The 25,566-nt window shown below is 37.8% G+C and overlaps 2 protein-coding genes across 2 annotated transcripts in view; one reads left to right on the plus strand and one right to left on the minus strand.

Annotated features, from left to right (window-relative positions):
• The window catches only part of UMAD1 (UBAP1-MVB12-associated (UMA) domain containing 1), a 76,770-nt gene extending 52,171 nt beyond the window's left edge, over positions 1 to 24,599 (minus strand). The window contains exons 1-2 of the mRNA XM_029961923.1: positions 24,334 to 24,599; positions 18,738 to 18,856 (exon numbers count right to left, since the gene is read on the minus strand). Coding sequence (XP_029817783.1) covers positions 18,738 to 18,819 — 82 coding nt within the window. The 5' untranslated portion in view covers positions 18,820 to 18,856; positions 24,334 to 24,599. The remainder of the gene's footprint in view (positions 1 to 18,737; positions 18,857 to 24,333) is intronic.
• A 410-nt stretch (positions 24,600 to 25,009) lies between these two features.
• The window catches only part of RPA3 (replication protein A3), a 4,369-nt gene continuing 3,812 nt past the window's right edge, over positions 25,010 to 25,566 (plus strand). Inside the window, exon 1 of the mRNA XM_029961889.1 lies at positions 25,010 to 25,123. Coding sequence (XP_029817749.1) covers positions 25,010 to 25,123 — 114 coding nt within the window. The remainder of the gene's footprint in view (positions 25,124 to 25,566) is intronic.

Consider the following 25,566-nt stretch of genomic DNA (forward strand, 5'->3'; position numbering starts at 1 on the left):
TTTACCTCAACATGTTGAATATACAAAATTGTTTCACATTCTAAAACTACCTAATCATATCAAGAGTTTGTAATTCTTAGTGAAAGCTACCTTGGTCAACACAGAGGAAGGAGAAAAAAGATGAGTCTGCCCATAAAGCAGAAGTACAGATGATGACTACTTTTTTTTGGAGACTGACAGATTTTTTTTGCAGCCTTAGACAATGTTCTAACTTCATCTGAGTCTGCTGATAATCAGACATCTTTTGTACTGGCACTGGAGTAAGTTTCTCAACCTTCACCAATCTGAATTCACTGTGGGACACAGCACATGTACTAAATTAATTGTGGAAAAATGCATTTGTATACTTAAAGACATTATGTCAGTATTTTCTCCAACAATGCCCATCAATTTAGGGATCTACTTTCTTTGGATGATGCTTGGCTTTAATAGTTAGGTGCCTCTGAAGATATCAAAAAATACCTCTGCAAACTTGACTTCTTTCTTCTACTAGGTATCATACTTTATTAATCTATTCTCAATCACCTTCACTACAATTCCAAGCAGTAACATTTGTTCTCAGGAACAATGCAGTAGCATCCTTCTCATAATTTATGGGATTCCTAAAAACCCATGCTTTTTGGTTTGTTTTTTTAAATTTATTTATTTAATGTTTCTCTTATATACTTGCCTTTCCTCCTATTTAAAGGATCATCATTTGAGATATCCAACCATCCAGGTATGTAGTTAGCATAGATATTTGCAAAGTTAAGCAACTTAGCAACTTTTTTTTATGGCAAGATACATTTGTGAAACATCATTGGCTTATCAGACCCTTAGGTCAGTTTGTGGCATATGGTTGTTCTCAGACAGGTTGCCTATATGTTTCTATTCAAACGAATAAACTCACCAGTGACAGGTTTTGAACTCACCTAATAAGACGTTTTTAGGGACAGCAAAGTTCATAGCTTTATTTCAGCAGAGAGTCACCCTGATCAATATACATTCCAGCACATTTATTTCAGTGCCTACCCTCTTGTTCCATTGTTCTCGATGCCTTGCACACATTCTCATCTACTTTGAATTTGGGGATTGCAGCAAGTTTCATAACAGGAAGGCACATCCCTTAACACCCAGCTTTTATATGGCTAGATGGCTTGTCATCTTTCCCTGGCACAGGCACAAATGATGGAAAACCTACTTGCCATGTAGAACCGGGAAAATCAAGTCCCTGGGAACAATTAGTGCTAATTTTTTCCACAAAATCAGAGCTAATGTTTTCCACAAGAGTAACCTTTTTGCAGCTCTCCTGAAAGTTACTTTCTTAGTAACAAGGCAAGTATAGACTTGACTACCCTTTATTTAGCAAAACCAACAAAATCACACAGAACAAAACAACAAACTAAGTTTGGAGTAAAACTCAGCAGAGTTTAGACAGTAATGTAAAATAATTCCAAATAAAGGATAAAAATAGTATAAATCAAAAAACCCAAAATAATTAGTATCAATCCAGTATCACAATACTTTGGTTGTGTTTGTGAAACAAACTAAGCTACAGCTACTTGAGATTTTGTAAATGTAAAACCAATCTACCAAGTCTTGTATACATACATGCTACTGTTATACCAATAAAAGAATTCCTTGCTGAACTACCCAGTTTTGAAAGCAAAGATAGCAGCAAGTTGGCATGAAATTCTGAGACTTTTCAACTTTTAATAAAGTTTTATATAATAGTTACAACAGAGGAAAAGATTTTTGAAAGGTTGAAAAATGTTTCTAAAAGAAAAAGTTAGTTTATAATAACAACGCCTACCTTTTCACAGCTAAAGGGCAGAAAAAAATAATTTTTAAATCTTCAAGCAGTACACTGCTAAGACTTCTAAAAAAAAAAGGCTTCTGCAGTTGGATGGCATGTGGGTTTCCCTTTGTTATTCATTAATAATTTTCGTGATCATTGACCTGTGTCAATTAAGCTTCCACCAAGTCCTTAAAACAGAGCTGCTAAACCAGATCAGCTCAACCAAGGCCTTCAGGGCTGTGAGCAGCCTCTCAAGTCAGCTGTCACCCACCAGCAGCCCAGAGCCAAGTGCTCCATGAGGCTGATCTGAGGGTGGCCACCATCCTGTGTCCTGGCTACATGGCTTTGGGCCAGCACACCAGCGAGTCTCAGAAGTGCCATTCCTTGCCAAACCCCATGAAATGAGAGATCTGTGGGAGAAGGGATAGGACTGAAGGAGGGTAAGGGAGAGGGGCTAAAGCCAGTGAACAGTAGTAAAGCCATAGGAGAGCAGGTGGTATGGGGTTTGTTCCTAATGGAATGAGTTCTTTTGAAAGGTGCTTTTCCTTTCAGATACCTTATGCATTGTGTGTTATTGCAGCCTGCACTTATCTGATCAATAAAATATATAATTTTCATGCCTAGTTAGAAGTGGGTAAGCCATACTAGTTTAGCAGATGATGATGGTCATAGAAAGCATAATTAGCCTATTTAAAATTTCAACTTTTTCATCTAGAAATGAATATTTACTAATATTGTAAAATAATTTTTATCTAATTAGTTTCTACTAGAAGGACAAAAATGAGGACTGAAATCTATAATTTTTCCTCTTAACTCAGAAATGTACCGTTGGTTGTCAACATAACGTTTAATGGGTTTAGCACAAAAACATATTGCATTCTTGCTTTCATCACTGTCACCTGCAATAATTAAACATTTTACCTCCAAAAAAAATGAGAAAAACATGCCCAAAGCATTTTTATAAGATAGGCTGTATTTTATTGTTATGTTTCTCATATATGGACACTGCTCTGTGTTTTAACTCTGCATTTTTAAAACAGAAATACAACACCCAACTTTTGGTTACATCATGCCTTACAGTCAGTAAGGCATATGACAAAAATAAATATGCAGAGGAAATGAAGGTATCTTCTAGAACTATTCATAGTAATTCAGCTACGCAGAACTGATTGTATTTCCCCCTATATTGCAAATGCACAGACAGCTACATCCAAAATACGTCATCAACTTTCAGCTTTTTTTTTAATTAAAAGAAGCTCTAAAGCATAATTATAACCTATGGTTTCCCCCAAGTGTCTGAAACCTGGCCAAGAACTATTGGTTTCTGTAAGATATTAGTCTTACAAACAACAGAAGCTGGATTTTGAACAGGGAGAGCTAATACTTTGTATCATGTCTTTGGTGAGTTATGCTTTTTCTATCTGTCTACCTCTTCATTTTAAAATTTGTTAGCTTTGGGGTCAAAAGGGCACTCTAATTTACATGGACAAACAAACCTACTAGACAGGCCACCTGAAATCAGTTAGTTCAAAGGTAAATCAAAGACATATTTGGTGCCTCTCCCATTTCCTCTCATGTTCTAAGCCATTAACAGTGGATTTAGTTGCAGCAGTTCCATCATGTGCAATGTTTAACATCCTGAAATTCCTCTTTGTCAAGAGGGAACGATCATGGGAGATACTAACACACCTGACTCTATCTTGGTATTTTCTCAGTGAAGAAGAATAGCAGGATATAAGAATTAAATGGTGTTATGAGATCAAACCAGTTATTCAGTCTTTTTTCAGCCTTTTTTTACTCTGCATACCTGTTATTGGACTGCTTGAAGATCCCCCCTGGAAGATATCACAGGAAAAATTCAGGAACTGTGGAGCTCTGCTTTACTTATTAACTCCACATTTAGCTTTGAATCTTTTCAACTTTAATACTACACCGAATTTATCTCCACTGCACACACTTATTTGAATTGAGGCTATTCTTTCAATCCACTGTTCAGAAGTAATTCATTGTCAATAGAAAAGCATATACATATGGATTGCTAGAAACATTTTGTTCAAAAGCAGCTGGTGCACATGCAGTGAAGTTTCAGTAGTGTTCCATAAGCATCAATTCCACAGTGCAGTATTTCTGCTACTTTGTGTAAGCCAGGGGAAAAAAAGGCAAGAGTTAACCCTCCCATACTAAAAGAGGGAGAGAACTTAAAGGGAAAAAAAAGGTAACCAGACATTCGGTTTACAATAAACTAAAACCCGATAACTAAGCCCCCTCGCCATCTGCAATGCTGTTTCTTCAAACTGTATTTATTTGATCTATTTACAAAGTTTACATCAAGATCTAAAACCTCCAAACACTTCCACCATGACTATAGCATGAATTATGCTCACTGGCAAGAACCTTAGTTTTATCAACAAAAATAAGTATACATAAATCCACCTTGGGAAAGTAGGAAGGCCGCAGACATGACCCCAAACAAAAGGTTTCAAGGGAATCTACAAACTGTTCCTGAGCTGCTTCACCACATCTTTAGAAAGACTTCACCACAGTTAGCTTTTGGGTTTATAGTAATATGTACAAATAAGATTTTTTCATTTAAGAAGAAAAATAACTTTGTACTAGAATATGGGGAGTGTAAGAATATAGAAAGCTCTTCCTTTTGACATCTTTTTGCCCATCAAATCTATAAGCCGAGAGTCTTCTATCTGTCTTTGGATCATAAATATATCAGAGGTGAGAAATATCTAAAACCAGACAGGATTTTAACAACTGGCAAAAGTAAATGGACTTCAGGATATTTCTGCCTCTGCTTGACTAGCATTTCAGTATGTTTCCAAAGCAGTGAGGATCACATTACTTATCCTGATTAGCTGCACACTACTTCACAACTAGGTTTCATACACATAATCGAATTTATAATTCAGAACATGAGTTTGCAGTTAGAAGCTGTTGTTTTGGAGGGAAGAAAGAAGGACAAAGGACCATGTAACATTATGTTCTGACTTTCAGATAATTTCTGGGGGCAGTTTATATAGTATTTATCTATTTAGTTATCTTAAAAAATAGACCTAAAATCCTGAGCTCTCAAAAACTGCCTGCTTTTTTCAACACTGGTTCTGTTCTTCTGGGTGGTTTCACGGTAATAAAAAGCATACCAGCCAAAAAGTAAAGCTAAATGGAAAAGTCAAACAATACCCCCACAGGACACCAGCTATCATCTTCTGCTTGCAGCATGTCAGCATAGCACATGGTTCAATCCCATCAAAAGGGCAGAACAGACTGGACTCCTAAAACACTACATCAATCAACTGCTCCTTAACACTGCAGGTATCACATCGGAGCACTTATGCTACTTTAAGTCACACAGACAGACAACAAAATTAAGTGTTGGTTGCTCTCCAGCGGGCAAAGTTAACAGAGGATCTACATAAGGAACGTCATCAGTAGTAGAATGAAAACAGAGGGTTTAAAACAAGAGCCTCTCAGAGAGCTTTCATTTGCACGCCATGTTAAGCCTGATCTCCAGAGTCAAGATCAAAAGTGCCTAGACATGTTCTCACCAGAAATGTCTTAACTTCATAATTCATTCCCCGCACAAGAAGTTCATTGACTTTAGCTACAGAATGTAAGCAAACAGATGGCTTATGCTGCCAGGAATGTGCTGAAGACTTAAAGAAATATTAACCCAGAGGATTCAGAAGTTTCACTGACCCAAAGGAGAGGGTAGAAAAAAAGAGAGAAAGGAAGTAGTAGACAAGACCACTTACACACATCACATCTTCTGAAATAAGAACACAAAAAATAACATAGACATCCTTAGCTTTACATCTGATTCATCAAACAGAAGTTAGAAAGGAAAGCATTTCTTGCTCAAGAGTATCTGTTACGAAGGTCAGTGTGTAAGATGTGCAGCTGAAAGATACCTGCTGACATTAAGCAGGTATGAGCCTGTATTGCTTAACCTGTAAAAGATATAATGAGCAATTGGAGGGGAGGGGAGTCTTTAAAAAATAAAAAAAATAGCTTTGCCTTTTTGTTTTAAAACAGAAGACTATAAAAAAATCCCAAACACTGCAAGACAAATTAGCTCAGGAGTATAAGGATGAAGAGAAGAAAAACACTATTGCACTATGGCCCTGAACAAACTTAAACCAACTTCCTTGGCACTACTGAGGGCTTCAGGTTTTAAAAAAAGCAATATGCAGGCAAATAAAATTTACAGAACATTTTCTAATCTAAATTTCTCAATAACTTTTTAGAGTCAAATCTAAAATCAGGATGTGCTGGACAGCTTTTACTAAAGTTTTGCTTTTTTACAATAAGGTTTTACTTTATCTAGTTCATCAAGGGAAGCCAGTTGATGTAATCTTTTTGTATTTCAGTAAAGCTTTCAATCCAGTCTCTCCCAGTATCCATCTGGACAAAATGTCCAGCACACAGATGGATAAACACATCATGTGGTGGGTGAGCAATTGGCTCATGGATCAAGCACAGAGGGTAATAGTGAATGGGGTGGCATCAGACTGGGAACCTGTCACTAGTGGGGTTCCACAGGGTTCCATGCTCTTCAACGTCTTCATAAATTACTTGGAAGCAGGACTGGAAGGGATACTAAGCAAGTTTGCAGATGATACAAAACTGGGAGGAGCTGCTGACTTCCTCAAAGGCAGGGAGACCCTGCAGAGGGATCTCAACAAATTAGAGGGCTGGGCAGTCACCAACCACATGAAATTCAACTGCACTGGGGCAGCCTCACCTTGAATATTGTGGCAGTTTTGGTCACCACAATATAAGAAAGATATTAAGCTGTTAGAGAGTGTCCAAAGGAGGGCAATGAAGATGGTAAAAGGCCTTGAGGGGAAGACATATGAGGAGCAGCTGAGGTCACTTGGTCTGTTCATCCTAGAGGAGACTGAGGGGAGACCTCACTGCAGTTACAACTTCCTCGTAAGGGGAAGAGGAGGGACAGGCACTGATCTCTTCTCTGTGGTAACCAGCGACAGGACCCAAGGGAATGGCCTGAAGCTGTGCGAGGGGAGGTTTAGGTTGGATATTAGAAAAAGGTTCTTCACCCAGAGGGTGGTTGGGCACTGGGACAGGCTCCCCAGGGAAGTGGTCACAGCACCAAGCCTGACAGAGTTCAAGGAACATTTGGATGATACTCTCAGGCACATGGTGTGACTCTTGGGGATGATTCTGTGCAGGACGAAGATTTGGGCTTGATGAACTTTGTCGGAATCCTTCCAACTCAACATATTCTGTGATTCCAATATTTCACATAGAAGAAGATCACATTTGTTTTACCAGCCAGCACTGCCAGCCTCCGGGGGGGCTGGGGGTCCATGCCCACTGGATCACTAAGCTGTCAGAAGGAACACGCACAAACAAAATGCACCCTCTTCCACCAAACAGCTGTTCCTGCAACACAACACCTAGCAACAAAGTAGCGCTTTTTTAACTCAAATTTTGATGGACAGTGAATGCATTCACAGCTGTGACAAGTTGAATATCACTCAAAAGTATGATGCTCAATTATTTTGCTTGAGTTTCCTCCCTTCTTTCTTTTAACGGTTTCATAATCCTCCGAAAAAGGTAATTTACTCTAATAGCAAAGACTTGCAAGTATAGAATTTGTCTGCTGCTTATGCTATTTAAAATGAAAAGCATATTATAACAAAGCACGACTCATCATCTTCACACAGCATGCATAGTTTGCTATCAACAAGATTAGAATGGGTAGGAGGCCTGGAAAGGCATACTCGAAGTAATAATCTAAGAAAGCAGCTGTCTTAGAAGCCACAAAATGCATTAGGGATCTAAATTCATTAGTTGTCACTTCTGCAGCAGAGTTCTGGATCTGATTGGGAAGCAGTTTAATTCCTGTTTACCCTCGTGTCTCCCACTGCATGTTCCAGGTACAATGGGCACATTCCCCTTGCCTTAATGTCCAGGGAAAAGGAGAGCAGATCTTGCTTTTGACCTCACCCTTTAACTGGCCCACTCAAGAAACAATGGATCTGAGATCTGGTCCCTGTAGTCTGATGGTATTTAGGCTCCTGGCTCCCACTGAGAGCTCTCCCAGTCAACTACACATTATTTGCTTGGGGCACCTTTCTCCCCCTCCTTTTGAAGCTGGACCTGGTTCACCCGAAAAGGAAAGGTTGCCTGGGACTGAGGTAAAACAAATCAGAACGAGTCTGAGCCTGATGCCTGAAAGTTGGCAACACACTCTGTCTCTTCATGCTGCTTTGTTTTTTAAACCTTCAGTCATTTCATTTTAGGAAAAAAAAAGCACAAACCCACAACACATACAGGCTAGGGAGTAGAGATCAGTATTCCCATTTTCTTACTCTCAGGCCACCGAAGTTCAATGATTAATGCAGTGTCTGAGAAGCTCCTACATCTTGCATTATTAAAGTAGCACCGCTGTGCAGCCAATATAAACACTGGAAGTCCTCTCACTGGACTTTTAGATTTCCATGCTGGAAGAGGTGCATCTGACAGCACTAAGCCTATGCAGAACTAAATTTGAGGTCTCCTGCTTTTCGGATGAATGCTTTAATAAGCACAAGTACACACCAAACATATTTCAAGAAGAACATGTTGTAACTTCAGCTGTTGGTTTTGAATCAAGTGGACAGAGTGCTTGAAGTATGGTGCTTTGATTCAGACACTTCAGCTCCAGAGCATACCAAGAATTCAAGCTTATTGCTGGTCTCTGCTTTTGCAGTGGGTCATTTTAGGCAAACATGATTTTGTAACCTGAATTTCAGAGACGCTTAATTCTACTTCTTGGTTCGCTCTTTGCTATTTTTAAAAAACACAATGCATGAGTTGGAAAATACTACTTGTTCTTTCCTGAGTCTCATCTCTGGTTCACTCAGTGGCAAAGTAGAAGTAAATTTTCAGAAGAGCTGATATACCCAACTGAAGTTTATGTTCAACTGGATGAATCTAATAAAAGCTCTCTGTGCATCTCTTTATAACAGTATTGACATAACTTGCGCGGTAGTAAAAGAAAACAGTTTCAGCAAAAAAAAAAATCCTCCCCACAATTTTGCCTCTTAATGAAGGGTGCATTGGTATGTGTATTTAATATCCATGTTTTAAAGATAATATTGGTTGCTTTCTGCTACAATAGCTTTTCTAATGCTTTTGTAGTCACAGCCCTGCCCTTCTGCAAGACCTAAGGATGAAATAATTCAGAAGAAATTATGTAGGCAAGTTCCCATTGAAAAATAAAATAGCCATAAAGTTCCATTCTCTCCCTCTTAAAAAACCTGAAGTTTCATACAAGCTGAAAGAAGGGCAAAAATTAATCTTGTGGGTTTTAAATTGTTGCTCTCCCTCATTCACCCTAGAACAGGAAAACTATGAGCTAAACTCCTGAACAACTGCAGTACACTGCTGGTCCAGACAGCTCTCAGTGGAAAGAGATTTAGAATTATATGGTCTAATGGCAAAAATAATTTTGTTTTGTTTTGTTCCAGGAAAGGTCTGGGACTTCAGATCATTTTAAAGAAGCTTGCTCAATTTAACTGAAAAAAATAGTATATTGCACATGTTTAATAGCAGCTACATGCTCCAACCTCATCTTTAATCTGGGAGTAATTGAAAGAGAAAAACAAACAAACAAACAAAAACCCACAAAAAAACCAACCAAACAAACCACCAAAACAAATGAGCCTCACCACCGATAACTTAATACTTCCAATTATGAGAGCTCTCTCTGCAGTTTGTACTTGTATTCTTACAGAAAAAATACCAAATCCATATTTACCTAATTCATATTCCCCTAATTTCACCTAGATGCCCTGACAAAAACAAGAAGGAAATGAAGAGACTGTATACACCTGCTGAACAAATTTGAAGTCTCATATTTATCTCCACTTCTGGGAAGAGGAAAGACAGAGAAACGTGCACACTGTACCAATATTCCTCAGTTAAACCAACTTAAGGTTTTGAGTGACTTTCCATCCATTATAATTTTTGCCCTATACACAGTTGTTGTAACAAACAACCATGTGTAAACTGAAGAAACAATAAATGGAATTAAGGCTGGGATTACAATCTGTGATGTATACGGGTAACTGTACTAACAGCAAGGTGTGTGTGCTAACAGATAAACAAACTGCATAAATGAAACAGCCCACTACTTCTAGGAGGTCTTTGCATTCTTCTTTATTCTTTACTATCATGTAGAAGGACATCCCCAAGAAAATGGAAATAGTGCTATAATCACTTACTAAAAGATATAAAAAGCACAAAGTGAAGTGATCATGGTCACAAATAATGATTACTGTATAATATCCCTAGCAAGATATGGTCAATGCTGTGAACAAATGCTTCTTTTGGACTGAAGGGAGTTAATTTCAGAACTGAGTCCACATAGTCCTCATTTGTGGGGGAAAAGCACCATGTAAAAGCTGAAGATCATTCAGCTGTGTGAGCAGAGATCAGAAAGCACGTTACATTTTTGGCAAGCTCCAAAGATGTGTTATGGCAGAAACAGATGAAATAACACTGAAGTGCAAAACAAGTGCACTTGTTTTGGATAAATCCCCTATATCCTTTAATTTCTTTGTCCTGACTGAAAGGTACTTAAGTAGTATACCAAGAAGGAGCAGCTAAAGAAAACATATCTTTATGCACAAGGTGACAAGCCATCCTTCATTTTATAAGGAAAAGCCTTACACTTACGTTACTATTTCACATTGAGGCCTATGACATGACTGACTTAAAGCACTTGTGAAACATAAAACATAATCTCCTTGAGTTTCTTTATAATATCTAATTAAAAATAAATAAGACAATGTATCTTTGCTAATTTTTCTTCTTCCACTGAAAAAAATGCACAAAAACATTTATTTGCTGGAGATAGGGAGGGGGGTGTGCAAAATCAGTTCAACATAATATTTCCCTCAGAGAAAATTAACACTGAGTAACATCTGTAGAAGCCTGAATGACTCCAACCAGAGAGGCAGTGATTGCATGAACTAGTGACTAGGGCTCTCTTTGCAAGGAATGATCATCTAAGTATGCTGTAAATTGCTGAAAGAGGGACTTCAGCCTGAATCTATCACTTGCTAGAATAGCAACTTGCACTCCTGCAACACATTTTTCACCTCTTCTTTTTCAGTTGGTTCTAGCTGTAAGTCCACCATATATAGATAAATCAGACTTGGGCTAAAAATATGTTGTCACATTTCAAACTACTTTCTTTGCATCAAAAAGCAAAAGAAACTTTTAATTCTAAAAGAGACTTAATGACCAGCATATTCTGGGAAACAAAGTTTACAACCAGCACTTGAAAATCCATATTTTTATACCACATTTTGGTATTTTTCCTCTGTTTTACAATAAGCGATAGGTATTTTCCTTTCTTATCTTTCAACTTCAAATTGTTTAAAGAATGCTCTATAGACCAACAGACTATGGCACTGCTACTAGAGAGTGAACTTCTATGTATGGGAGCAAAAGTGTCAGAACCCAGGTGCCAAAAGTGATCATCCTACCATAAGAAAGGTTAAAGAATACTATATCAACTATGTAAATATATCATTGCAGAATAGTCACATCCAAGAAATGTGTTCATCTTTTCTGAGAATAAATTTCTAGTAAAAAAATGATTTTCTTACTTGAGCACATTCTATTTCTGTCAGTATTTGCAAGACTTAAAATCAGTAGGACCAAATGTCTCAGGAGCACTTGGAGGACTTCGATATGTAGAAAGTGATCAAGTCAGAAAGCAGTTAATATGAAACACAGGAGTGTAACTCCAAACAATATTTTCTTAGAGGGCTGGCAGCAAACTGCCAGATGCATGTGTGACCTCAAAACAACCCTTTGCCAGATGCCTCTTTAACCTCTTACAATTGCATCAACTTCTAAGAAGACCAGTACATTTTACCATTTTCTTCCTTTGGTTATGAAAATTAAGAAGATATTCTTAATTGAGAGATTTAAAGTGTTTGGTTCTATGCATTTTTGTCTCTTAAAGCCCCAAGCTCTCTAATACAGCAGCACATACTTCTTTTTTTCTTGCCAGGATTAAAACTGCTGTACAAGTTAAACAAGAAGTCTTCATCTTCTTTCTTTTCTCCTCCCTTGAGTCCGTGTTCAAAACCAGGTAACTTTTTGAGAAAGTTGTGAGCTAAGGGCAAGATAATATTCAGCCAAAGCAAATAATAAATCACTTTTGATACTATATACCATTTTTAAGTAAATAACCTTTTCTTTCATAAAAAGTATGGTATACATCTTATGTTGCGATCAACACAAGCCAACACAACCACTCATATTATTCAGATTCAAAAATGGCCTGTATGCTAACATTTTGAGAAGGGTATTTCTGCAAATTTAAAAATAATCAAATTCATAGCATGGAAGCATCATGAATATATTCCAGGGGCTTAAGCCCTAGAAAGGAAAAAAAAAAAAAAAAAGAGAGAAATTATGTGGAATGAAAACTAAGTAGGTCATGTATATTAAAGTGTTAAATATACTAACATCTGATTTGTGGATGAAAGGACTGTTTTTAAAATCTAGAGTACAAGTAAATGAAGAAATGCACAGTCATTTGTCAACAAAAACATACTTTGATGAGGCATTAAAAAGCAAGATTCTCTGTGCTGTACAGAATCCAAGGGAAATAAAAGTATTTCCTTTAAGAAATATACCTCTTTATACAGCAAAACAATGAATTTCAGTTGTTCTGTAACCCAGATCCTTTAATCTGCATAAGAGATGCTGAGTTCACTCAACCAAATCACTACTGGCTTTCAGAATACAATCAACACATGCTTTTCAACAGTATTAATATAGCATGAAGCTTGTGCTCCTAATTATTCATGTTTCTGCATTCTGTTTTTTCCCCCTGCTGTAAAATATGCAAATTTACTTCTTTGTGTTATTTAGGTCCCACATGGGCCTCAACAGATCTGTTTGGAAGGAATTACAAGCCAACATCTAGATACATGCTGTCAACATTTCAAGCTTCATTGTTTTTATTAGGTTGGAATGTCATTATAGATTTGATATTAGGCTTTAAAAAGCTTTTTATAAATCCGTTGAAAACCTACAGTCTAATCAAATGGTGTACTGATAATTACTACTGCACTTTTGTGTGTGAAAGGGGGAGAGCAAAGCCCTTCAGGCCCTGAATCCGAGGGAAATCCCCATCTAGTGGCACCACTGAAAACCGCAGGTTGTTTTTGTGCGAAATTAGTCCCCAAGAGGATTAGTTTGACTTCATCACTGAATGAAGGGAAGACATTACCTCCTTATGCAACTAAGGATCGGTAACAGGAGGGGACTGTTTCTTCTGAATTCCTCCTCCTCCCTTTTCAATCAACTCTGGCTGTAAAATTCAATGCCCAAATGAGCTACTAACAATTTTTAAGTATAAAACCCATAAAGCAGCACTTCGGGAAACAGGTCACTTTAACTACAGTAACTTCTCAGTGTGCATCAAAAGTGTTCACTTACAGTGGCACATGTTGATCCATATAAAGTATTCTTTACACAAAAATATTAAAAGATATCCCCAAATCTCAGATTATTATAAAGTTAGTATTAAATATTTTAACCTCAAACAATATAATGAAATAGTAGCTTGGTTATTTGAAAACTGCAAGGTTGGAAATAACTACACAAGCTCTTACTGTTATATAAAAAAATACATATTATTCCATTGACACAGAAAGTGAGAGGACATTGAGACACTGCTTTTTTTTCCAACTGGCACAAAGCCTTGTGCATTTCTTTAATGTAATAGTATATTTTAAAACACTGCAGCAGCCCAACCTTCCATACTAGCACCACTAAACACTCCTTAGATATTAAAGAAAAACCAGTGTAGAGATTCACGGGGATCTGCTACACATTACTACTGACTCCTAGAAAACAAACAGCAGCAGTAATGCTACAATTTTACAAATCTCTTAATGCATTTAATCTTCGAGGTGTGTATGCAGAGGGGAGAAACCAGAAAACCATTTGATTTGCTGTAATAAACTAGAACAGGGGTAGTCCTTTGATTTGGGAGTCTCAGTATATTAAATTTCCTTTTCATAACAGACTCACTCTGGAAAATTTATAAAATTGCACATTTCTCTCAGAAGTAAATATTTAAGAAGTTTTAAAAATATATGGAGAGATCTATAGTACTAAGATCAATATGGAAGCAGTAAGGATCTTCTTGCCTTTTTACATGTTGGGTGACAGTAGGGGTGTCCCTTAATTCAAATATGCAATTTATCTTCCTTCCACAATACAAAGTACCCCAAAAACTATGTGCATACAGAATAATTTCATGGTAAAACAGAAACGGCAAGTTGGAGAGGAATGTATGTAAAATGTATGCAAAACATGTAAAATTGGTCTTTGGAAAAACAGTCCAGATTTCCAGAAGTAAAGGCTGACTTGGGTTGATCATTTTACTTTTTTGTATCCTCAGTATAGAAGACTTCCCATTCGTTAAGGATGTTCTTCTGCAATATAACTGCAGTTAACAAAGGGAAACATTGAGTTGGATGTAAAGCATACTTTTCACAGCCTCATAAATGAGTGAGGATGCTCCTGCCTAGAGATGAGGATGATTCCATAAGAAGGAATTATAATACTGAATTAACTAAGTAATACAGATACTGAATACATCAGAGGAAGGTTCGAGTACCTCATTTAAAATAAAGCCAAAGTTCAAATGGCTTACATCTAAAAAAATGAAACAGAAAGCTGTCCTAAGCCTAAGGAAGAAAGAGAAGTTAAATATGTCTCAAAATCAGATTTGTCAGCATCTGCAACTGAGCTTTTCTCCAAATAATTTACGCCATTCCAATATACAACATAAAAAGGTCCCTGAGAGAAAACGAAACAAAACAAAACCAAAACCCAAGAAGTCTTAAATCCATGACAGTGAACTCAGGCACGGTCAAAGGATCAGACCAAGAGCTCCTCATAGAACTGTGCTGTCTTCAGACTCATGAGATGAGAGACAATCTGGCTGCTGGGCCCTGAGTGCCCTGGGGGGCTCAGCAGCCCCTTCCCCAGCCCAGGCCTTTGGCTGTCTGTGCCCACAGCCAGCACAGAACACAGCACAGCCCGAGCACCTCCATCAGGGCAAAGAGCTGCAGGAGAAACCTCAATTTTTGGTCCTTGGCAAAGGCACCCTGCAGGGATGCCTGTGGACTTTGATGACTGCAACCCTCTGACCAGACTTCCCGGCCTGGCCTCAGATCTGCCTAATCCCTGCGGACTTGTCTGGCAATCACTGGACTCTAGGCTGACCCTGGTCACTGTCACCAGACGTGTTCTGTTGTCCTTGCTCAGGGACTGCAGTGCTCGTCAGTGCTCGACAGCTTCTGCCCTCTTGGCACCCTCACTTGGTTGCAGACTCACCTGCCTGCTGGAGCCATCAGCACTTACTGCACCCTCATACTGGCTTACTTCAAATTTTTCTGGAAAAGTAAACGAGACCCTGCACATCAGGATCTTAAATTAAACCTAAAAGCAAAATTAACTTCTATCAGTGTTTTTTAAAGAGGACATACAGAACAGTTCTAAGTAATTTTAGTTATTTATCTAATTTTTTTATGATGAGGGTGATGAGACACTGGAACAGGCTGCCCGGAAATGTTGTGTTCAAAGTCAGGCTGCACAAGGCTTTGAACAACATGGAGGCAGGTTGGACTAGATGATCTTTAAAGATCCCTTCCAACCCAAATCATTCTATGCATCTATGATCTTTCAGTTGCTTCAAGCAAAAACTACTCACTACCCACCCCAGAGGAACCATCAGCACCATGGGGATGTTTGCAGAGTTTCTGACCATCTTGCCAAACACACATGGGAAGCAGCACTGCTGTCTCAGTTTTTCAGTTCCTGAACTTAGACTGCAATTTTGACTACCAGTTGCATAGATCTTTGAGATCAATGGGAGATTTTTATCTGTGTGCCAAACCCAAAAGCTACCATTAAACTCATATTTTTCTCTGTGGCTAGCAACAGTAGGAATGAATGGTAGGTTGGAATTTATTTTACATTAAAAAAGCCACAAAACATGAGAAATTCCTTGAGAAATACTACTCTCCAAGATGCCCAAGCTAACTGAAAACTTACTTGTTTTCTTAATTCTGGCATTCAGAATGTTAACATAAAGACAATTTGTGAAGATCAGGAAAAGCTTTGAAACATTTTTTCATATTTCTCCACTTGATCAAAAACAACTGCATGTGTTTTGCCTATTTCATTAGCCTCTTTTCTTCCCTTTCAGAATAATAGTTCTGCTTGTTAAAGAACAAGCACCACTTTTACAGCTTCATGAAGAGATCAGATGGCCAATAACCGGAAAATAAGTGAATTGGTAGTTAGACATAAAAATGCTTTAATCCCTGGTAAAAAATTATATTTTATATTTATTTTGTAGAGAGAGAATTATGAATTATTTTTTCTTGACTTCCCCACATGCAATATTTGCCCCAAAAGCTAATATAGAGAATTTCTTTCAGCTACTACACTGTAAAGTTGGTTTTGTTGCTTCCGCTGTTTTTATGATTCATCTTTCTAGTCAGATATTGAATTTCCAATTGCATTGATACTTTACAAGGAAAGGTAGATTTAAAATATAGCAATATATAACAAGACTTGGAGAAGTTATGAAAAAAAAAGAAAAAACCCAGATCTTCAGGATGTGACAGGGCGATGGCTCTGGTGGATCTTTCTCAGTAAAGCATTGAACTTGCTTCCTTCTTTTTCAAATATCAAATGATGCAGAAAGATTAAAATAATTAAATATTGTTAGGTAAATCACACTTAATCATCTACATCTAATTTTGATGATCACTAGTCTCACCACATTCATTACTGAATAGACTTCATTCATACTTTAATGAAAAAGGCATTTTATTCTTTCTTGATTACTTCCATTCAAACTTGCAGTAAGAGTCCTGGATGCCCTTATCAGTAGTGCATGATGTGAAGAATCTTGCAAGGGATTTGTGATAGACAAGCTCTCCTGACTACAACCGTGGGAATAGGGAGCAGGTGTCCCCTCAGGATGTATTTTTCCTCTTCTTTCTCCAGGAAAAAAAGGCAAAGCACTTCCTCCCACGTCCACAGAATACCAGTGAACTAGGTTTTTTGTTCTTATATGTTCTGAAAGTTCATATAAGTTCTTATATGTAATGAAAGACTGGATTCAGGAACTGACTTAAAATGTAAGACATTAAATTCTCAGTCCCTTCAAGACTGCTCGCTGCCTACAGTAGTGTTCACAGTATTGGTCCTATAAATATCCTGCTGTCTTAAAGATATTTAGTGTTGGTATTCTAGAATATTTGACACCAAAGTTTAAAAAAGCTTTAGAACATTCCCTCTGAGTAATTGAGTAATAAAGTAGTAACTAACAGAATAACTAAGCGATGTGGTTTGGGTTTTTTTTTTCTACTGACACTATTCCTAGACAAAAATACCCCTTCTACATAAGTATCTACTTAAGTGCTGACCCACAATTCTGCAGCTACATCCGTCTTGCAAGACAGTGATATGTTCCACTGATAAGGTTGATGGCAGTTCTTTTGCCCAGTAGAAGTTAGTTAAGATGAAACTTACAGTCCATTTGATTGCAGATTGCTAAATTAACTTCTGTCTGAGCAAAAAAACACCAATAAATAGAAAAAAAACAAGAGAAGACTCTAGCAAAGTTGATCATTCTTAAGTTTATATTTAACAGATTAATTTAATGTGAATTTTGTGAACAAAGTTCAAATAGTCACTGACAGCATTTCAGGAAAAAGGAATGAAGCTAAATTGAATGCAGAATCAGAACCAGCAATTGTGGGACTTAGAAACATTAGAGTGCAGAACTCTGCCTATCACAGAAACTGAAATGCTAAATAGTCTCTGGACTTTTGGGGGATGACAATGCGACTCCTTTGACCTTTACACGATGCAAGTGTTGGAGTGCCTTGATGTAGCCAGTGCAGGTGAACAAAATCTAGTAGAAGCCATTAAGCATAACAACACAGTCACAGGTATGAAAACAGATTTGTTTTAACAGAGAACTATCACAAAAAAAATCTAAGTTCTCCTCAGAAAGAGTTCCAATAGTCTCTCGTGTTGTTAGACTTTGATAATCTAGAGGGTTTTGTGACTTGAAAATGCTCAAGAAGTAACACTTTAATGGATAAACACTGTAAGATTCCTGATAAGAACAAGTCAGTAAATCAGAGCAGCAGAAGTTGAATATTGATGATGACAGATTCCCAAGAAGGAAAACAAATTTTCAAAAGAGGAAAAAGAAAAGGATCAGTTTCAGTATGACAGCAATAAATTTTTTATCTTCTACACATTTGAGCCATCCTGCAAAACTGTGAAAGAGCTTGATCAAAGCTGCAAATTTAGCCAATTCTCAGGTGACTACACTCCAAATTAGTTTTTGAATAACAAGAAGACTTTGAAAACTCTAAACTGCTTAATTTTTATCAAACGAGTCAGATTCTGAGACAGAACATCTGCATTTGCCATGACCAGAAATTCCCAGATGATTCTTGGCTTCTAATATAGAAAGTCTGAGGGTAAAATGAAATGGAAGGAACCTGAAAAAAGCCAGTCCTTTAACAACTGCAGTAAGATACTCTCTTCCCACAACTCTAATCATAAAGCTGGAAGCCTAAACTTTACCCTTTCTTGTTTTGTAAGGACGTAAATTCTCCTTGCTCAGAGTATGAGAAGAAAACAAGAAACAACATTTTCAATGCTCTTGAATGTAGTTCAGATCTATGTAAATAAAACTTCAGCTATTTAGTCCAAATGAGGAGACCACGAAAATTAACTTCTTCAGGAAAAATAAGAATACTGAACAATTTTTATCATAGCTTCTCTTAACACTGCATTTGGTCTAACCATCTCAGAGAAACTTCGACATTTTAAAGACGAAATAATTATTTTAGACAGAAGCACCACTTACCAACAATAACAAATCCATCTGCTTCTCTCTCAGGCACTGTAACCTTCTTTGAATCTTGACTTTTTCGGAAGAAGCTGAACATAGTCTCTTGGGGGGTTTTTTGTCTTCTAAGATGCTACCTAAATGAAGATAAAATATGTTAAATAAATATAACAGAATTAATCATAAAACGTTCATACCATTCCAAAGGCCACATACCTGATATTATAGTTTAATCTTTATTATCGGATTTGAAATATCAGGCATTTGTATGTCAGACAGATCGCCTTGTTGATGCTGCAATTTACTTCAGTAGGCAAGAAGAGAGTGAAGTACAAAAGGCTTTTCTACAAAGTTAGGAGTGGAGTGGAATCATTAAAAAACCTGACAACTTTGACCTTACTAAAGGAAAATGGAAGAAGGAAACCCCCTTTAGCATTCATCCAGCATGTTTCCATATTTTTCTTCCACTTCTAATTGTTGTTACACAAACTTTCTCATCAGAGATAGTTCTAAAGCATCCAAAATTTTAAGCCCAAAACATGATATTATAGAAAATGCAAGCCTATAATGCAGGAATAATTGAATGACACAAATTGCACTAGATATTTTCAGTTGTAAATGTCTGTGCATCAATTAAAAAGAGCAACCACCCATCCCTACAATATTAGCGTAGTAACTGTTTTCATTTTCCCCAGTTGCAATCTTAAAGACAGCCTAACAGTTGTGTATATTTGATTAAGAGTTACCACTGATTCTCTAAAAAGAAACTACAAAAAAATAATTTTTTGCTAATTTTTTGCAACAATAATTCACTAAAAGAATACTCCAAAGCAACTAAGAATTCCATTGCTAGAACGAAACAAGGAACACATTGGGATAAAAACATGGACTGCAAAAGAAAATTCTCAGTATATCCTCTCTCTCAAGACTGGAAGACTACACAGAAGTAGTTCTGAGTAGCTTAAAAGGTACAAATTAATATTAAAAACCAATGAAGGGAGCTGTGGAGGTGCTCTCATCTCCAGCCCCCGAGGGCTGAAGTGGAATGCCTGGACAATGTCAACTATGGAGCAGTCTGTGGTCTGGCTGAAACACATTATGTGCTGGACACAAAGAGGAAGGTTTAAATAAAGGTATGTGAAGATCTTCTCTACTAATATACCCATATAAAATTCGGAAAAGTGGAATAATGTCGTTTCAGCTTTGAAGTAGAATTTGAGCAGAATCCTGGTTTATTTTGCAGACATCAACATGCTAAGAAGAAGGTACTGACAAACCAATAGCAACATCTAATATACACCTCCAACAGTGGGAAGGAGTCCAAGGTAAAGAATTAAAGAGGCATGCAGTGTACAGTTTCAGTAACATAATTTCACACTAAATGTAACAAAGAAGAATCTCTAGAAGGTAGAAAAGAGAGAAGAGTGCTACTATGAAATGTGTGGATTAAAAAAAAAAATAAAAGAAAGAGCGATAAAAATTCTGGATTAATTATTTGCTTGAATTCTTCACTCCCCATCTAAATATTCATGGTACCATAAATAAGACTTTTTTTGTCCTAGCCAGCGACCTGCAGCAATTAACTGCACAATCAGCACTGACTATTCATATAAACTACCTCAAACTCTGCTGTTACAATCAATAGCAAATAGTTCTATACTCCATAAAGTCCTATGTGAAGTGTAAGCACTGGCTTTCAGGAGCAGTGTATAAATAGATCATGGTAAAAGCAGCAACGATTCAAACTGTGGTCTGATACCTGAGACTTGCAGGCTGAATACCCCGCAGCCTGGCCAGCTACTGCTTGCTTATGCTGACACAGTGCAGTTTCTAGCAACCAAATGAACTACACTGATGTACACAAGAACAGAACAAACCATTCTGTGATCCAATCCCAGGTATATAGTAACTAAAAAAAAAAAATGTCACTTATCTGCACTTCATTCCCTTTTGCTTGTTTTCCTACCTCAGCAAGTGAAATACTGATATTTCCAGTTCCATGGAGATTACAGAGTAGAAACTCCTAATTATCTCATTTATTCCTTACCTTCCCCCACACCCAGGCTCAACACATGGCGCCAGCAGCATATTCCTTTTTCAGCCCTCAGGGAATAAGTCTTCTCCTGCTACCAATTAGGGTTGTCAGTCCCATAGCTCAAGTGGTAAAAACCTGTGCTGTAATGCTCAAGAGTCAGGTTTCTGCTCCAATGATGTATGAAGGAGAGGCAGTTGCGGAACAGTTTAAAATGCAATTTTACCTTCATTCTAAGTGTTCAACAACAAGAAGCAAAATCAACTAGATGAGTAAAATCTTACAGATAGCTTTGGTAATGGCTCAGATTCCAATCAGCCACTTCAGGTGCCAGAGCTGTAGTTGCTCCAATCACCTTTTTTTTCTCTTTTGAGATCTGGATTATTGTACAGTGTTCAGCTCTGTCACATAACGTTCCCCCTTCCCTTCTTTCTTGCACAAAGAAAAGCATCTTAATCAGTACATATGTGGCACAAAAGACTTGTATAGGGAACCGTGCACTTGTAGTCTTTTAAATCCTGCATACTTAACATACATAAACTTCACTGCTTAAAAGACAATACCCATTTAAATTAGCAATCAGGACAATTTGATCTAACCAAATTAATGTTACAAACACTCTCACATACTAGATTTTATCCTTTCATTTACAGGAGACAGCCTGAGTATCCTAACTTTTCCCGAACCCCACAAAATTCACTTTATACATGAGTGTTGATCTTTACTTTGTAATTTTCAGTTTCTGAAGTAGCTTTAGTTTAATTCCACTGCCATCAATATTTCTCTAACAGAAAACAAAACAAAACAAAACCCTAAAACCATATCAAAACCCACACATACTTTTGCTTGAAGCAGAAAACCAAACAAAGCTAACAAAAGTACTCCCTAAGCTCAGGCCTCAAGTGTTAAAACCACTGGCCCAGCACTAAGAAAACGGTACATGTTGTATTTTGTGATTGTGAATTTGGGGAGGAGGTACGGAATCCACATACTAAAAAGACTAATGTGAAGTTGTTTCTTTCTCGAGGTGTTCACCTCTTAGAAACAAAAGTTGTGCTTGTAGATCTCAGGTCTGTGTAACATATGTGAAGGAACTACCACTTCCAGCATTTCAGCAGCTTTGCTGAACACAATATTAAGTGTTATAAATAAACTAAATAATAAAGAATTACTAATAAAATAGAAGGAGGGCCCAGAAACAAAAATTAGAGCTGCATATGGTACAGCGTAGGTAAAGGAAAAGCTGTGGACAGGCAATGCTGGGGCATTTGCGATATTTGCTCTTTTAAGAATTTTATCAACTGTGGTACTTCAGAAGTAAACATAAATCTCTCCAGCAACGGGAAATGCAACCACTAAATTTCTTGAATTACATGTTAAAACAGAACAAAGCCCCTGTCCAACGAAGAAACACAGAGCTGAATGGAAACACTCGTGCTCTTTAAGATAAGAACACAGTTTAAGCACTTGCAGAGTGAGGCTGGAGTTTTACTACTTGTAGATAAGATGAGGTTTCAGGTAATGAAAGCTCAAAACAACCAGTTTCCATACAAGTTTCATTTCAGAGTAGAAATTAAATTTGAAGTCTGGGGACTTGGATGCATGGTCACACAGACTTGACGAAAAAAAAGCACTTAGTTGTGGGGTGTTTTTAAAAGCTGTCAGCACAAAATCACAGAAAATACACCCACCACTCAGAGATAGTACTACATTCCTGCAGTCATTTCTCCTATATAGCATAGCACTTTTCCCTTCCAGATGGGATTAATTTTATTTCTATAGGAGACCTGAAATTGAATTCACTGCCTAAAGATAAAAATCTCCCTTGGTAGGAATATATTATTCTCTTCTACTCATGTTTCCCCCTCCCCCCCAAAAAAAAGTGAACACAATCACTGATAGTTAAGAATAATGCTTTTGGCACCGCTTCAGTCATTAGCAAGTAATAAGCTGTGAACTAGAGCAATTCTGTGAGGCTGCAAAAAATATTTTGTCTTTCTGTGAGTCTCTGAGAACATATGTGGCACTGGACAAAGATGAGTTACAGAGCTGCACAAAGGGGTTAATTTATTCCTCCTGCATTTTGTCAGCCTCCTTTGACAAGAACTATGTGTGACCTTTGAGCCAAACCAATACATTAAATCCAATAAAATTTTTCAGTGCAATGAAGATCCTAGTATATTTAGCATTACTTTTCAGCCTTTCCTGAATGTTCACAATACTGGAGGGGAATCGTAATTTAATATTAAAAATACCAAAGATGCAGACTAAGATAAAGAGAGGATGCCCAGGACTACAGCAAAGCAGAACTGCAGTGGCACTGTCAGTAATTACATAAATGATGAAATGAGGACAGAATGAGATACAAAACTGACCCTAAAGAAAGAACCAGAATAATTTCACATCTAGCAGCTTAAGCTATATAATCTATGGAAGAAGGAAACAGAGCATCAGAGCAATTCTCACTTCCATGTTACCATCTGCTGTGATTCACCAATAAAGCAGCAATCAGAAAAAGAGCAAGATGTTTACAGCCCTGTACAGTCCTGCTTATCATGAAAACAACCAATTTAAGAGTCAAGAACATGCATGTTGAAAAGATTTCTCTGTGACACCAAAAGAACAGTTTAAAAGCTTTTGGCCTAATGTAAATTACTATGTGAAGAATAAGAAAAAAAAGACATATAATTTCTTTTCTCTTGCATTAACATTAGTCATAGTCCTTTTATTTGTATTTCTTGAAAACAGAAGAATGGAAACACAAATTCAAAAAAAATAGATATACATATAACGAAACATTAACAATTTTTTTGTACTACATAAAATGTTAATATTTATTTTTAAAGTTTTTATAAAATATAAGAAAAGTAGAAATACTAAGAACTATGCAACCCAAATTACCATAGTATAAAAACACTTGAAGAGGCTGCATCATAAAAAATCAGCCACAATCAAGTCAGACAATAAAAGCATAGGTGACAAAGGCAAAGCCAGGACTATTTGGTATTAAGTACATCAGTATTAAGAGTGATGCAAACATTCAAACTCCTGATAGAAAATGCTAAAAGAGAAAGCTAGGTGTTTATTAAACACAATACTCAGTAGGTTGAAACATACTTCTTTCCCTGCAAACAGTTCTCTTTTGACTGCAAACCTTCAGCACCTGCTAAATATGATACAGACACAAATTAGTAAGATCGTGTACAGCATTTTTCTAGCAGCTGACCCTTCAAATCTTTCGGCCCTAGAAGAGCCACTGTGCACCAGCCTGCTGCATCTTGCTCCAATAGCTACATTTATGAGACTTCTCAAGACTCTGAAGATATGCTAAGGAGATGAGGATATTCTTTTGCAAGTAAAATACTGAAAAGGTGAATGGCATAGTGACGCTGAGAAGATGACAACCAGCTAAATGTCCTCAAAGATATAACTCTGAGCACTCCCCAGTCACATGCTGGTTCTGCACAGCTTCTGGCAGTAACTTGTTTCCTTGGCAAGCTGACCAAAGCTACTGCCATATAACAACACTAACCCAGCCAACTAACAAAACCCACTTTGCACTGGTTAGCAATATGAACTGACCTGTGGGCGGCTAGGAGAGACAGTCGGCACGTGAGCGGTGTTGTGACTGCCCTTTTAAGCCAGAGCAGAGTTAGATTTTCCCAAGTATTTCCTGAAACACCAGTCCTGGAAATGGAAAGAAAATCACAGAACCACAGAATGACTGCAGTTGGAAGGGACCTCCAGAGGCCACCTTGTCCAACCCTCTGCTAAAGCCCTTCTTAGGGCTGATTGTCCAGGATCATGTCCAGATGGCTTTTGACTATCTGCAAGGATGGAAAGCCCACAACCTCTTGGGGCAACCTGTACCAGTGCTTAGTCACTCTGACAGTGACAAAAGTGTTCCCTGATGTTCAGGGGGAACCTCTCGTGTTTCAATTTGTGCCCATTGCCTCAGGTCCTGTTACTGGGCATGACTGAAAAGCGATTGTCTCCATCCTCTTTGCACCCTCCTTTCAGGTATGTACATTCATTAGTAAGAGCCCCCTGAGCATTCTCTTCTCTAGGCTAAGCAGTCCTAGCTCTCTCAGCCTTTCCTCATATGTAAGGTGCTCCAGTCCCTTAATCACTGCTGTGACCCTTCTTTGGCCTCACTCCAGTAAGTCCACGTGCCCTCTTGTACCCAGCACTCCAGGCATGGCCCCACCAGGGCTGAGTAGAGGGAAAGTAGCAGTTCCCTCTACCTGCTGACAACACTATGTCAAATGCAGACCAGGATATCATAGTCACCTTTGCCCCAAGACCAATTGGAAGGAACCTCTCCACACAAGGGACAGACAGGGAGAACACATGGAAAAAGGCAAGATGTGTGGTAAGTGCCACATCCAGATGCCAGCTCTGTCTTACATCAGTTGCTCTAACCCTGGGGATTGAGCATAAGCTCTTTAATAGTGAAACAAAATGAAATTAACAGAACAGAAGAGCTCAGTTGGAAGGGACCTGCAATGATCATCTGGTCCAACTGCCTGACCAGATCAGGGAGGATCAAAAGCTAATGCATGTTATTAAGGGCATTGTCTAAATGCCTCTTAAGCAGTGACAGGCTCAGGGCATTGACCACCTCTCCAGGAAGCATGTTCCAGTGTTCCCTCTTAGTAAAGAAATGTGTCCTAATGTCCTGTCTAAACCTCTCCTGGTGCAGCTTTGAATCATTCCCATATATCCATAGCTCTGAGCAACCTGGTCTAGTGGAAGGTGTCCCTGCCCACAGCAGGGCGATTGGAACTACTTGATCTTTAAGGTCCCTTCCAATCC

Source organism: Manacus vitellinus, unplaced genomic scaffold, assembly GCF_001715985.3.
Source record: "Manacus vitellinus isolate BGI_N305 unplaced genomic scaffold, ASM171598v3 scaffold_3_pilon, whole genome shotgun sequence".
Lineage (NCBI taxonomy): Eukaryota > Metazoa > Chordata > Aves > Passeriformes > Pipridae > Manacus > Manacus vitellinus.